General features: G+C 31.2%; 1 protein-coding gene across 1 annotated transcript in view; it reads right to left on the reverse strand.

Moving 5' to 3' along the window:
• Positions 1–2749: 2749 nt before the first annotated feature.
• The window catches only part of LOC137615207 (insulin receptor-like), a 291314-nt gene continuing 276930 nt past the window's right edge, over positions 2750–17133 (reverse strand). Inside the window, exons 20-29 of the mRNA XM_068344865.1 lie at positions 16806–16961; positions 16157–16313; positions 15248–15470; positions 14444–14579; positions 12490–12670; positions 11962–12098; positions 9452–9616; positions 9206–9279; positions 8154–8260; positions 2750–6461 (exon numbers count right to left, since the gene is read on the reverse strand). Of these exons, the coding sequence (XP_068200966.1) occupies positions 4906–6461; positions 8154–8260; positions 9206–9279; positions 9452–9616; positions 11962–12098; positions 12490–12670; positions 14444–14579; positions 15248–15470; positions 16157–16313; positions 16806–16961 (2892 nt within the window). The 3' untranslated portion in view covers positions 2750–4905. The remainder of the gene's footprint in view (positions 6462–8153; positions 8261–9205; positions 9280–9451; positions 9617–11961; positions 12099–12489; positions 12671–14443; positions 14580–15247; positions 15471–16156; positions 16314–16805; positions 16962–17133) is intronic.

A 17133-nucleotide genomic window follows, 5' to 3' on the forward strand; every position in this document is an offset into this window, starting at 1 on the left:
ATGGATTTTAACAAATTATCATTCATTTTAATCTCTGCTTTTTACGTCTAAAACCTCCAGAAAAAAAAAGAAATGACAATATTATTCTCTGGACGAGCCGAAAATTGGAGGCCAATACAAAAGCCTTGTATGTACGCACAGAGCATTATTTCAGATTTGGATCCTTAGAAATTCATAGTATCAATAATGTTCTAGTTAAACGTTCGACTGCCGAAAGAAGAAAAAAATCTTACCAGTAATCTTGCACCTCCCTCAAAATACACTGAGAAGCATTCACGTACTATTTCGGAATTGCATCCCTTTCATTTTAACTCTTCTGCAATGATTGATCTGAGAACTCTGATTATCATTATCTCCCCTTGCCTTGCCAGAGGTCGTCGTTAAGGGGGTCCAAAACGATCACATTTATTTGCGTCAATATCATTGTGAAGGGAGTCTTGAGGGTGTAATTTGTTTAAAAGCCGCTCATGAATGGCAGAGGCAAGGGACAGTGGCAGTGCCCTAGCTAGCAGGATAATGCCCCAGAGAGACTGGCCATGTATACAAATGATCAGTGCCCAAGCCCCCAGGGAGGGCCAGGTAATGGCTGTTGATGACTCAGCAGGTAGACCGATAGGCTTCCCCAAATACCCCATCCTTAGCTCACGAGGATGAGGATGCAGACGCTACAAGAAATCGAGCTTGAGCGTACCTGGAACCCCAGTCCTGCAGATCGCCAGACAGGGACGTTTCCACCACAACCCTGGTAACATCGAAATAACACTCGTATATACATTTAGTTCGTAAAATGTGAACTCTTGTCATCTATGGCCTAGGTCAGAGTTTTTCTTTTTTCATTGAAGATTGTTGTGCATAACTTTATAAAATCTAGGTCTCCCCTCAATCATTGTTTTAATATCCCTTTCTTTTCTAACTATTTGACCAAGCTTTTTAAATCAAACTTAAATTTTCTATGGTGTTTGTTTTATTTTTGTGCATATATACAGTCCAAATAAGCTGTTCAATAAAGTCATGAATACCTGATTGGAAGGTTCCCTGATTTTCCCTAGAACTTTTACCTCCTTTGCGAAGAAAAATCTGTAATTTATCGTAGAATATTTTATTAGGATTATGAAGGACGATAAGAATTTATAACAAGTTTATGTAAGTGTTGTCGATTTTTTCGTCCAACTAATTCATTTAGAACCCTGGACTGAATTTAATTGAATTATCGAATAAAAGATCTTTCTTTGTAGTGTTAATAAATCATTTATTATAAATTTAGACAAATTTCCTAATCATTTTATTTATATTTCTGTATAGTGTTTGCTTGTAATCATAAAGGATATTTCATAATTTGGAAATATGTATCATGAAAATGATCAAACTTGCTTTTTCATAAACTGTACATGAGGTTTGATTAAAGTATGTAGGTTTTTTTCATTGGAATACAAACATTGAATATAAAAGAAAACATCATTTATTACAAAATTGAAATGCATATTACACTTAAAACTTGAGTACAAAATTACGACTACATAAAACAGCTGTAGGACGGCTAAGAGATTTCACGTCCGTCCATTTGTCAGTCTGTCAGTCAGTTTTGTCAGGTACATATTTAACAGTATCATCATCACACTGTTATTTTTTCAGACATTTAGTACATATTTTCGCGATGTTGCGAGAAGTTTATATTTATAAAAAGAATGAATTTTAGTTTTAACGTATTTTGTAGATGAGAGGTTAATTATATTTGTAAATATATGTATGTAAGTATATATATATATATATATATATATATATATATATATATATATATATATATATATATATATATATATATATATATATATATGTGTGTGTGTGTGTGTGTATACATATATAAGTGGGTATGTATGTTTATATATATATATATATATATATATATATATATATATATATATATATATATATATATATATATGTGTGTGTGTGTGTGTGTGTGTATGTATGTATATATGTGTGTATATATAATGTATATATATGTATATATATACAGTATGTATGAATGTATATATATATATATATATATATATATATATATATATATATATATATATATATATATATATATATATGTGTGTGTGTGTGTGTGTGTTTGTATATATATATATATATATATATATATATATATATATATATATATATATATATATGTGCTTGTATATATATATATGTATGTATATATAGACACACATTAATATGTATGTATATATGTATATACACACATTTATATACATGTATATGTATGAGAGAATGTTGTTTTGCTAGACATTACTTATTTACTACAATCATTTTATTGTGCTTTTACAAAATTATAAATCCTAGTTCGAAGTCGAATAATTATTTTTTTTCCAATATAGAATTTACCTTATTAAAATGAAAGACAAATATATAGTTACAGGGAAACCTAATTGACCCTTGGTGTGTAGCAGTCAGCTTGGTTATGGTTAAGTTTACTATGTTGTAGATTTGGAAATTGACCAGGTGTTGAAAGTGGTGTTCATAAACGATCTATTACCCTGCGTGTGTGTGTGTATATATATATATATATATATATATATATATATATATATATATATATATATATATATATATTTATTTATTTATATATATACATATATATATAATATATATATACATACATATATATATATATATATATATATATATATATATATATATATATATATATATATATATATATATATGAGTGTTTATGTACACTAATGAATATATGTGTACTGTAAAGTACGAGAGAGATAGAGTGAGAGAGAGAGAGAGAGAGAGAGAGAGAGAGAGAGAGAGAGAGAGAGAGAGAGAGAGAGATTCAAGTCATTGTCACTGTGGTCGTCGTCAATCTCGTAGAAGCAGGAATGAGCAATCTTATACACTAATAAAAAAGACATTCATGAGTAAACAGAATTACTACACGGCTACTAAGAACAAGTTCATGAGTTCAGGAACGAGAGGAATTGAATTTTCATGATTTGTCCACACCTTGCAACGCTGAATGTATACTATTTGCCATTTATCAAGTGCCAAATTGTTGTTAGATTCAATTTCTAAGACATTTTTTTAGTGTTTATACCATAGACAAGTTGGATACAGGAATTGAATGCTTCAATTTATACAAGGCGTGGATGACACTTACATGAGCAAACCCCCAGATATGCTATGTAAGTTTGATAGAAATTTCTAATGAAGATTAAACAGAATGGTTTGCATATATATATATATATATATATATATATATATATATATATATATATATATATATATATATATATATATATATATATATATAGTCTCATGTCTTTGTCTTGGAAATCAAAATCTACCAGCATTTCGGCTTCATTGCAAAAGAATGTTTCATGTAATTTGTCATTGAAGTCTTGCGCAATTCGAACTCATTTAGGAATGACAATCGAATGTTTCATTTGAATAAAACCTATCACTAAGAAGTCTTTGTATCTTATCATAAAATCCTACTTAAATCTAGTATGTTGCTTAGATAAAATATTTTCAGCTAATTAACAGAATTTGGACGTAAAAAATAGACTTTTAGACTAATTGTTGGTTCTCTAGATCTAAGAGCAGCGTAAAAATTATACAGAATTTAGTTTTATATAATTCGTTGATCGCGCGTTAGGCCTCATACTTATATAAAATAGAATGTATAAACCGTTTTCTCTTTATATAAAATCTACTCTTTAATTAGAGACTTGAAAAACATTAAAACACTAATACTCCAGAAATTAGTTTTTCATCCCAATGCCAAACAAGATTTTATATGGCATGATGCTTTTGTATGTAGTAAATGTATTGTCTACCTGCTGCACGTTATTTGAATCTACTACCTTTTTATGCGCATTGCCTAATTATTTTTAAATGACATATCTTGTGGTAAATGATAGTTGTTATGTTTTATTTCAGCTAAGTATGCAAATTTAGGTTTAATTTCGATATTGTTTTCTTATATCTAAAAGATAAGTATTTGCATTTAGCATTCCCTTTTGAGAACAGTAGATTCTTTTACTTCTCTTGTATTTCCATCGACTTTTTTTATTTAATTTGTGTAATTTCTCATCATTTTTGTGCGTGAAACGTTGGTGAATTTACCTTCAATTTCTATTATAAAAAAATTTAATCATTATTTTCACATTTATTAATGAACTTTGCCAATCACCTTTAAATCTATTAAGCTTCAATTTTCTACCATGAAAATATTGGTTAATTCAATCTGAATTGCAGTATTAATAACTAGAGTTAAGGTTAGTATTATTTGACGAAAAGTCTGATAATCTATCCCTATTGTCGTGGTATATCTAATTCCTTTTTCATATGTGGATGTTCAAGTAAGGCAAATTTCTCAATAGTTTTTATAGAAATTGGACATGTTCTTAATGTTACCTAAATTAACACATTTTATTGACGATTTGTTATCTATGTTCTCTCGAAATGATTTAGCAAGGTCCCTGCAAATGTCAATTTTTGCTTACTTATCGTCTTATTGTAGTAAAGTTGTATTTTTTCTCCTAATATGTAAAGGATTTTGATTATGACTTTTTATATGAATTGTAAAATGGTTTATTTATACGTAAGTCATGGAGTCATGGTGTATCTTTTAGATATGTCAGGGAGTACAACTTATGGAAGTGATGATATTTCCGAATGTTTTCTACTGTCACAATGTTTTCTTGAAACCACAAGAATGTGTACATTAATGTTTGTATGCAGCAATGAAGACACAGTTTGTTAAAATCCATATAAAATAATATATTGGCAGGAGGATTAAAAAACCATCATCAACGACTACTACACCAAGAGAATTATGAAAACAGCCATCTCATCTAAGACACCAAGAGATGACGATACTGGCCCGAGTCACATCAGTTCTAGCTCCGTCAGATTCTCCCTACTGACGGAGGAGGACTGCCGGGCGCTGCTGCTGTTGCTTTGGCCAGAAGAAAGGTCACTTTGTAGCACTGAAGAAGTAATCTTCTTTGGAAGGGTCGATGCAGAAGGCGGAACGCTAAAGAGTTGCTGCTGATGCAGAGGCGGTGGTGGTGGTGGTGGTGGTGTGGTGCTGGTGGAGGTAGGTGATGACTTGATGGCAGGAGGAAGAGACACTGGAAGAGCAGCTTCTACATGATCTGACGTGGAGAAGGCAAACTCTGAAGAGCTTCTACGGTCAGGGGACTCCATGAGAGGTATTCTCTTCGTCATGGGATTATATTTTACTACTTCTCCCTGTGAATTTACAACAGGAGCAGAAGGTTTCTGGGCTAATGATAGATTTGTTGTTGGAGGCCTTGAGGCCGAGGTAGGCGGGAGCACTGTGGTAATTGCTGTAAATTTTAATACAGTAGAGGTAGGTGATGATGTGACACCAGTCTTTGGCAATGATTTGGCTGAAGAAGTTGCAGCAGCTGGAGTAGCATTATTGACAGAGGAACCTTGGTCTCTCTGAGGCAGAAATGGTGTGCTAGTGTTTAGATTAAAGATATCTAGGTATTCCAGTTCTTTAACTGTGGATTTGCGTGTGTCGTGTTCACTGCTTAAGGAAAGTAAAGCATAAGATGATTGGACCTTTGGTAGCCTCTCCTTTATAGCTGTATAAGGAGCGTTGGTACTTAAAGGTGCGCTTAGTGGAGTATGCGGAGCACTCATCATTACTCTATGATTTAAAGGAGTAAGCTCTAATGTAGAGACCTGCTCATTTGAGCTTACCTGTCGCAGTAGAGCAGTACTGGAGGGTATTGGAAAAGGTTGAAGTAGTATATTATTTTTTGGAACAGGGAGTTCTATTTTTTTAGAATGTGATGGGCAAACTGGCACGCTATTGGAATATAGCCATGGTTGCTTGCAATGGACCTGCAATCCATGAAATTCACAAGGTAAGAGCTTTTCTTTATCTTCGTTTGGTGATGATGGGAGACTTGGTATCAGACGAACCCTTTCCTCACTGTTGTATTGCCATTTTAAATGTTTGAGGGATGGAGGTATTTGAGGTAGTTCTCTCACAGACATATTAGTATAGATCCGATGGTCACTGGCGTTACAGCAGTATGTTGTGTCATGGGCACTTCTGATACCGTTATAGTTCGAACACCAGGTCTTTTGAGGCGAGTTGGTCATCCTTGTCTTTTTCTTGACTCTGGATTCTAGCAATGTAATAGCTTCAAAATCTGGACTGTTTTCATGCGGTTTCCTTTCAAGCACTGTATTTGTTACAAAAACTGGATTGGATTCTTTCGTTCTATTGTCAAGTATTGCACTGGTTTCAAAAATTTTGTTGGTTTCTGTCGGACTCCTTTTGGAAGCGGCTGCTGGATGGCAGCACACACTAGCAGGGCAGTGAGGATAATGGTGACAGGGTAAGAGGCACTCAACTTGAGCAGAGACTACACACTGGTCGACGGCTCTTCTTCTAGCATTACCTGTTGAATAAACAGTCGTTTGATTAATTGCAATGGCATTGGGCATCATCTTATGGAATAAATAGGATTTTAATCTGTTAAGTACCGTTCTTAACAGCTTCTTATATCCTCTGTACCTTTTTTTTTTGTGATGTGAGTAGCTTTACTGGTTATATACTACCTTTTTTGTGATGTGAGTAGCTTTACTGGTTATATGCTAAAGTTGGTTGTTTTGCTTGATTTTCATGTTACCGGTAGAAATTTTATTTTGATGGTAAATGATTACGGAATTTTAAACTTTCATATTTATACGTGGTTTTAATATCATATGCAATAGAGCATGGAGTTCTTATTTCGTGAAACATTTTTCTATTTTCTTAAATACGGTGTATTTTTGCTGTTGTTGCTAATATCCATGAATATGCCATGACGATTATTGATACTTTATAGATTATGCACAGTAGAGTGACTTAATTTCTTGTGCAAAGTTAAAATAATGTAAGATTATCAAAAACTTTCTTGTGAACGCATCCAAATACTGTAATATCATAGCTTTTGATGTGTTGTATATGTATAATTGTACAGATGTAATTATATTTATCCGTTTAGTCACTGATATTTGTTAAAAAGTGTTTTTATAGTATTTTGATTATTTCAAACTTATTAATAAAGATTAGTTCATTTATAGGTCCCGCTTTGATTGATACAAGTCAATCTTCATGATAGAAAGCCATATTTCAGATTGCTTTTGAAAAATATGCCATGTGCTTATCAATTTATGGAGTTGAGTATTTGGTTTATATATGAAAGGAATTAATATGATCCTCCTTAATGCCACATTCAGTCCCGGTACCTTTCAATAACCACGTTAATGATGTGCTCTCTCTTTTTTAGTAACTGAGCGTTCCCCAGGTACTTGGGTGACTTCATTCTTCCAACTATTTTTGCTGAAGTTAATGTTGAATTAATAAAGAGTAAGATTAATGATTATTATTTTCTACGTTACTTCTTTTGTAAAAAATGGGAAAGATCATGAACTGGGGAAAAACACAAATCAATGGTGTAGTCTAGAAAACAAAAATATTTGGACAAGACGAGTTGGCAAGATAAATATATTAAAATAAACATATGCTTTAGATAACATAATACAATTTATTAGAAGTAAATGAAACTGAGAAATATCAAATAGATAATCCCTGAGGTCGGCGCTAATTCAGAAATTTTTAAGAAAAAAATAAGTCATTAGGTTTTGGATTTAGGTATTCATGCTGTATAACGACGGTATATTCTTGCATCTCCATTCTGTGAGACATTAGTAGTAAGCGAGGTTCAGTTTCCGTGAAACTAATAGAATTGATGACATATGTATTTCATATTTTTTTCTAGATGGTTGACGGATGTGGCTAGTATAGTAGAGATTACTGTAGATATACTTGCCACTGATATGATTCTATTTAAGCCTAAACCAGTAGTTATTTTTGCGAGAATTTTAATCAATTTTTTTTTGGGGGGGAGGCGTTTCTTTCCCAATTCACGGTATGAGAAAAATGTTACTAGGTAACGGTAATTGGGAAAGGTCCTAACCTGCTGTTTAGTACCTGTCGAGTACGGTTAGGCGTCTGAAAATGACCGATCCTTTATAATGTCCAATTTAACAATACACAGGAACCTAGGAACTATAGAATTAAAGATGTCCCAGTCTATTGTACTTACTTTCTAGCTGTGGTCTAAATGACTTGTTCTGTAAACTTGTGTTTGTTGTATCTTGGTTTGTGGATGGTTGTTTCCAGTCATTTTCTAGTTCCCAGCCACGGCACACGCTACGGATTAAATGAATAACCATTATTAGAAATAACATAAATCGAACATCATATTTCTACTATAAGGATAAAATTGGGGGTATTTTTCCTGAAGTAGAATTAATGCTATATACACCCTCAGAGATTTTGTGCGAAATAAGTCCCACCCCCTGATGACATCATAGCCAATTATGTTGCCTCCCCCGTTTACAGCGGTCACAACACAGGCTTCAAGTGGTCACTATAAGTTAGTAGTGTTTGGAATTTGTAAGATGTACTGTGACCGCTGCTGAGCTCAGAGACTTTATCTATTTGATATTTGGCAGTTCATATGACGTCATCAGGGCGTGGGGCTTAATTCGCCTGGAAGCTTTGCGGTGACTCATATGAATCTTGCCAAATAGTTTTTTATTCTCATAACTAAGGGGGTACCTTGTGTAGAAAATTGATGTTCCACTGCTTCATACATTTGTACGTGATTTATATGACCAAAATTTCCATATCAGTGGTTTTAAAGGTTTACTGTTTAGATTCTGAAGCATAGGTTGGAATCTTAGATCAGGACAAGGACTTATGAGAATTACTTCTCTTTGGGCATTTCTTCCTTAGGTTGAGCTATAATCGTTCAACAAAAATTCTCCTCTCTCTCTCTCTCTCTCTCTCTCTCTCTCTCTCTCTCTCTCTCTCTCTCTCTCTCTCTCTCTCTCTATCTATATATATATATATCTATCTATCTATATATATATATATATATATATATATATATATATATATATATATATATATATATATATATATGTATATGTATGTATATATATATATGTATATGTAGAGAGAGAGAGAGAGAGAGAGAGAGAGAGAGAGAGAGAGAGAGAGAGAGAGAGAGAGAGAGAGAGAGAGAGAGAGAGAGAGAGAGAGAGAGGGGCTCCATTATAAATCATATACTCGGGGCGATTGTTTTCTTACCTTGTACCCTTAGCTATGGTTGAGTGAAAGAAGGACACTTGTTCGAAAGATGCAACAAAATCGCTTCGTAAATGCTGTTGGAAGAGGACAATATTGATATTAGAATGACTGCTGTCAAGGCATAAAATTCAAAAACCTAAATAAATATTTAAAAATTGACATCGAATATTTTTCAAATTACATGAATTAAGGTGAACTTAAACATACGGGTTCCGTTATAGAATTGAAGATGTATTTTATTTTTACCTTCAGAAGCAAATCCACAATATTGAAGAAATCTGGTCGCCGTGTAGGTTCGTAACGCCAACATTCTTTCATGAGATTCATTAGTAAGGTGTGACACCCCTTGGGCATAGGCAAGGTCTTCCTCTCGTTTATTATTAGTCTCTTTACTTTCTCCATTTCCCATCCCTGAAGTAGTCAAGAAATTAATGTCACGTCCTAAGTTTGGTGAAAGTTTTAAGATATTTATTCTAAGGTTACATGTTATTGTTTGTTTTCTTACAAAGTTAGCAAGTCTTGCAAGTTTTAAGAAATCAGCTGCTGTGGCAAGATTTAAAAAAAACTACTTTCTTGTAATCTCTTGCATCAAACGGGTAAATTCAGAAAATGATTTGAACAATTATTTTCTCTAACCTTTTTGTATTAAAGAAGAATAAGAAATTTCCTGAATGAATTCGTTCTTTAGGAATGAAACATGAACAACAACAAATCATATAAATTATTAAGCTTTACCATAAAGATCAATAAAAAAGTAAGTTTTTTGGAACACTGTTGGAAACAAGTTTCTTCTTTGAAATATAACGAATGTATCTTAAATTTTAGGGTATATATATATATATATATATATATATATATATATATATATATATATATATATATATATATATATATATATATATATATATATACACATATGTATATATATATATATATATATATATATATATATATATATATATATATACATATATATATGTATATATATGTATATGTATATATATATATATATATATATGTATATATATATATGTATATATATGTATATATATATATATATATATATATATATATATATATATATATATATATATATATATATATATATATATATATATATATATATATACACAGTATGTTAAAATGTCAGCAATATCAGGAATTTTTAAATAGCTAAAATCTCACTAGTGGATTGGCAGTCTCCCTATAGTATTCTATCATAGCACATATTCCCTATACAATTCCACCTTTTAACATGTTCTCCATATCGTTCTACCTTTTATCACATTCCGTTTAGAATTCCCTACAACATTCACCTTGTAATATGCCCCCTATAACATTCCACGTTGTAACATATTCCCTGTAGCAAACCACCTTTTAACACGTCCAATGTAACATTCCCCTTTTAACACCTTCCCTATAACATTCTACCTTATAACACGTTCAATATAAGATTCCCTTGTTAACACGTTTAATAAAAGATTCCCCTTCTAACACGTTCAAAATATGATTCATCTTTTAACACGTTTTATGTAACATTCCCCTTTTAACTCTTTCCTTATAACATTCCATCTTTTAACACCTTCCCTATAACATTACACCTTCTAACACGTTCAATATAACATTCACCTTTTAACACGTTCCATATATTCCCTATAACATTCCCCCTTTTAACACATTCCATATAATATTCCCTATAACATTACCCCTTTTAACACTTTCCCTAAAACATTCCTTCTTCAACACATTCTTTGTAACATTTCCCCTTTTAACATGTTTCTTATGACATTCCTCATATGGGCACAATCCCTGTGCCAGTCCACAACATTCCCCCTTTTAGCATATTCTTATTAGATATATCCCTTTTAGCATACTCACTATAACATGCCCTCTAGAATTCTCCATTTTGTCATGTTCACTAAAATATTCTCCATTTTAAAATGTTTCCTATAACATACCACATTTTAACAAGTGCCCTCTAGAATTCCTCATTTTATCATGTTTTCTAAAATATTCCCCATTTTAAAATATTCCCTATTACGTTTCACCCTTTAGCACGTTCAGTATAACATTCCATATTTTAGGACGTTCCCTATTTTCATTACCTTCCACCTTTTTCTACGTTCCCTAATGACATTCTACCTTTTACTGCTTTCTTTATAGCATTTCACCTTTTAACTTGTTATCTATAACATTCGCATGTTCCATATTACTTTTCCCACAATTCTGATCATCCTTTATATTCAGATCTCCCCGGACAGTTCATCCTGTTCGTAATACTAGGTATGCAGTTAATTAAAAAAAGTCCTGCCTTCTCCATCTTCAGGCTCAATACTACTCTGTATTCTAGATGTTTTATTCCAGCTGTGACGAAGATGTGGAATGATCTTCCTATTCGGGTAGTTGAATCGGTAAAACTTTAAAAGTTTAAACTTGCAGCAAATGCTTTATGTTGAACAGGCTGACAAAAGTCTTTTTTATAGTTTATATATAAAAATATGTTTTGATGTTGTTACTGGTTTTTTAATATTTTATTGATTGTTAATTATTTCTCATATCGCTTATTTATTTCCTTATTTCCTTTCGTTACTTGGCAATTTTTCCTTGTTGGAGCCCTTGGGCTTATAGCATCTTGATTTTCCAACTAGGGTTGTAGCTTAGCTAAAATAATAATAATAATAATAATAATAATAATAATAATAATAATAATAATAATAATAATAATAATAATAATAATGATGACGTCGACGACTAACCTTGAAAGGTGAGGCGCCTTTGGTGATCATTTCCCAAAGGAGAACGCCATAACTCCAGACGTCACTCTTTGTCGTATATGAACCAAAGCTGAAGCTCTCTGGTGCCATCGATGAGAAGGGCAGTATTCCTTTACCTTCTAAAATGATTAGAGATTTTTTTTCACTGCTCCTTGTTACATTTCTTTTATTTCGTTAATTGTAATTGTTAGAAATATGCCATCACAGTATAACATAATGATTTTTATATTTGTTAATCAGTTAAGTTCAAGTTGTCGTCTCTAAGAAAATATTCCACGATTTTTGTGTGGGTCTTGAGAGGAATTGGACATTAACCTTAGCTATTGAACTATGTCAATGGAGATTCAAAATGATGTCAACAGTCTATTAGGAATTTTCCACCCCCAGATTATTGAGGTTAGAAATAACTTTTTAAAGGTTTACAGCATTTCCCATCTTATGACTTGCTGACTTAACTTCCAAAAATTCCTACATTAAAATTTCTGCCTTTCGCATGCATTGCACCCTTACCTTTGCGATAACATTGTGAGGAGTGATTCTGGACATTCCTCGCCAGGCCAAAATCACTGATTTTGAGTGTGAGATCAACAGTCAGAAGACAGTTTCTGGCAGCGAGGTCACGGTGAACCAGGTCGTGGAAGGCCAGATAAGCCATCCCATCAGCAGCTTCTACTGCCAGTTTCAATATTTGCTGTTGAGGAGATAATTTGGTTTATAAGGTGCCCTATTAACATTTTCTTGGCTTTACTAGTGATGTTCCAAGAAATGTGTGATAGTCATTTGTTTTCACCTTCTTATTTATACGGTCGTTTTCGTCTGTACACACATACATTATACATATATATATATATATATATATATATATACAAACATATATATATATATATATATATATATATATATATATATATATATATATATATATATATATATATATACATATATATTATATATATATATATTTATTATATATATACATATATATATGTATACACACACATATATATATATTATATACATATATAATATATATATATATAATATATATATATATATATAATATATATATATAATATATATATAATATATATATGTGTGTGTGTTGAGTGCATACTTATGTGAAAAAGTATTTGTTTACATTATATGTATACCTATTTATAACTAAATTCATATGTCTATATCTATATTTGTAGATATACATATATGTATGATATATATATATATATATATATATATATATATATATATATATATATATATATATATATATATATATGTATATATATATATATATATATATATATATATATATATATATATATATATATATATAATCTATATATAAATATATATATATATATCTATATATATATATAATCTATATATATATATATATATGTATGTATATAATCTATATATATACATATATATATATATATATATATATATATATATATGTATATATATATTCTATATACATACATATATATATATATATATATATATATATATATATATATATATATATATATATATATATATATATATATATATATATATATATATATATATATATATATATATATATATATATACATACACACCAGGTGAAGAAAACATATTAGTCCCAGATAAAAATGTTTTTGGGCTTTTTAGATTTTATGAGACCTGTATGTACTAGATTATACATTTAATGTGAAATTTGAAGGTTTATGAAATTTTGGCAACATATTTAAAGTTAGATTTAAAGTATTGATCTGGTACTTATCTGTTTCTGCTTGAGGGAGACTACTTCATAGATTTTCTCCTATATTAAAGAGGGTTCATTCATTTTTTTTTCTTTTTTTTTTTTGGTCTACAAAAATTTTGTGTTCTTTGGTTCTGTTGCTATAGATCTTGTCTTCACGTACATTTTGCATGGTTAGAAAATTCAATTTAATTCAACAGTGAATCGTTTTGTAAATTTCATACTTGATACTAGTAAAAAACTTATACACAACTTTCACTAAGTAGGTGGTGGAATTTATTATTATTATTATTATTATTATTATTATTATTATTATTATTATTATTATTATTATTATTATTATTATTATTAGCAAAATTATAGCCCTCGTTGGAAAAGCAGATTCTATAAGCCCAAGGGCTCCACCTGGGAAAAATTGGCCAATGAGGAAAGGAAACAAGAAATAGATAAATTACAAGAGAAGTAATGATCAATTAAAATTAAATATTTTACGAATAATAACAACATTAAAATAAATATCTCATATAAATAAAACTATAAAACTTAAGAAAATGGATGAGAAATAAGATAAAATAGTGTGCCCAAGTATGATCATATATTTTATGAAAATATAAGGAAGATTATTTACGCGAACACAGCGTTAATCACTAGCAGTTAGTATTATCTAAGTCAGCTGATAATGGATCAGTTCTGATCTAGGAAAGGTAAGAGCCTTGCCTGTGTTGGTAGTGGATGATGCTTTGCTTTTAGATAAGATTTGAGGTCACCCTGCATGAGTTCCATAACAATGTACACGGGGACGTAATCTTCAACCACTCCCAAGAACTTCACGATGTGGTGACAGTCAATGTTTCTGTTTGAGTAGTAAAATATTTTTTTAAACACACATCAGGAAGAAAAATCATGTCTAAATGTCAGCAGTCATGAGGTATTAAAGTTTTAAATTGAAAATGTCTTTTATTTTATGCGTATCAAGTAAGATACAAAAGACTTTATCTCCTTAAAATAATTATCTCTTTAGTTGAAAGTTAGAAAGGTTCAACCACTTCTCGTAACTAAAGATTTTTTAAATAAAGTGTACAGCTGGCTTCATTAATTCCGGTACACTTCACTGGAAGCTAAGGAGACGAGGGACAGCTTACATTGTAGCAAGTAACGCCATGTTTAGCAAATGAGAAATTATTGGCAACGCTATCTGTAAAACAAAGTCTCTGACCTCGTAAACACGTAATTAAAAGCCATAATAACGTTACGGAATGTTGTTAAGCAAATAACAATATTTTTCTATACAGCACTTCGTAAAATAAATAAAACATTTGATCACGTATTTACAAGCTAAGCGACACTGTTTTACAGCTAGTATTGTAAGTTTCTCTTTTGCCAAACACAGCGTTACCTGCTGTAATGCACAGCAGTCAAACGTCTACTCTCTTCCCGTACAGTGTACCAGAATTAATGAAGCCAACTGTACTCAAGGAATTATTGGGAGTCCAACATTTATCCATATGTTTGAAAACTTACTGCATAACCACGGCTTCTTCCAGGAACTCTCTTATGGCTTGTATTGTACTTGAATCTTTGGGCGTTTTGACTGCAACTTTGGTGACAGTACCATTTTGTTTAAGTTCCCCATAAAGCACCCTGCTGAAGTGGCCTTCGCCCAAGAACTTGTCCATAAACACATTTAGGTCATTCCGCTGAAGGAGATAACTGTCATGGAACATACCTCGTGTTGCAAACTCTCCTGCAATTGCAAGTCATGCAAATGTATTTTAAAGACCTTTTCAACTCTTCATTTTTTAAATGTTGCTCTTTTCAATGCAAGGAAAAGGGGTTTCTTTGATTTAAAGTTTTAGAAGTAACTTTCATATAAATAGCTTGATAGAAGTGAAACTTAATTTCTAGGTAAGATTTAATACTGTATAAAATTGCTAATTTCTTTATGGTTACGAATGCAGTTAGTAATTCATAATTTTTTTTTTTTTTTTTTTTGCAGCATGCTCTCCATTGCTTGTAGATTTAAAGTCTGCAATAGGCATTTTTTCTCGAAACCAAATTTACTATTATATCACATGATTTTGTTTAAACAGGATTTGTTCTTTATGACTGTTGTAAGTTGTTTTTATTTGGATCATATAAGAATAGATTGTGAATTATTGGTAGTATTAACATGGAGATATTGCCAATCTATCAGGTTTTAGATACGATTTGGTGTAATAATATATTTTACTTTTTATTATAAACTTTAAGCATTATATTCCATAGCTGAAACAAAGATATGTCAAAGTTAAAGAGATTTGAAAGTTAGAGAGATATCAAAGTGAAAGATTATCGTGTTGGTTTATTGATATCACACCTTATTTCCTTGCAAACTTTGAGCTCTTTTGCTCTAGTTCCACAAAGTAAAACGTAAAAATATCTAGGTCTTACCTCCATAGCTTGGGTTGTATTCCACATTATCCAAAGTTGCTGGAATGTCATACTTTGATTTGTGAATCCTCCAACATCCAATTGCTAAGCATGCCACGATTATACAGATGGAGGCCAATGCACTATATATAGGGATGTAATCTGCTTTGATACTCTCCTGCAAATGTGATAGCAAAGGTCAGTTGACTATTTTGGTGAAAGGGTAGTAAGCTTACAGTAAGTAAGTTTTATGGTAACTGAGTAGTTTTCATATGCGATATAGGTATATGTAGTGAGATTGTATGAAATTAAGCTGGCCATACAGTTTGGATAGAGTTTAAGCCAGTGCGTTTTGAAATTTCTGTAGGACAAAGTAAGATAGGATATAGGTTGTAAGTTCAATTAGGGCATGTTCTCTAAAAGATATCTGCAGTGTTTTGAAATATTTCTGTTGTCATTATTTCAATGATAAAAATTCATATGGCAGTCGTCTGAACATGATGTAAATTTTTGTTGAATCTATATTCTATGAGTATTTGACATTAACTTACGAATTAGATTTTATGGTATTTCAATACTAAGTATATGTTTTAATGAATGAGTCCCTGGTAACGGTGTCAATACCGTAATAGTTACGTCGAAAATAATTTTGATTAGATTTTTCACTTACCGGTACAACCACATCAACGATGTTTGATTTGGGCCCATATCCAACCTGAGTTCGAGGTCTTACTGAAATTGAGTAGTTCCCTTGGGCTAACGATATATTTACTTCTCCTGTCTGGTTTTCAAAGTATGTCTTATTCACACACTGGGGGCTTTTGTCCTGAAATACCAGAAGATTTGATTTGTTGGCCCCCAATCTTGTGACTTGTTCGATAGTAATCTGATTTTAGTAAATATCTTATTATAGAACAGTTCATAAAGGCAATGCTATATTGATTTAATGAATGCATATATAAAGCGTTTTTTTTTTTTCTTTTACATAGAACTTAACA

The sequence above is a fragment of the Palaemon carinicauda genome, chromosome 21, assembly GCF_036898095.1.
Source record: "Palaemon carinicauda isolate YSFRI2023 chromosome 21, ASM3689809v2, whole genome shotgun sequence".
NCBI lineage: Eukaryota > Metazoa > Arthropoda > Malacostraca > Decapoda > Palaemonidae > Palaemon > Palaemon carinicauda.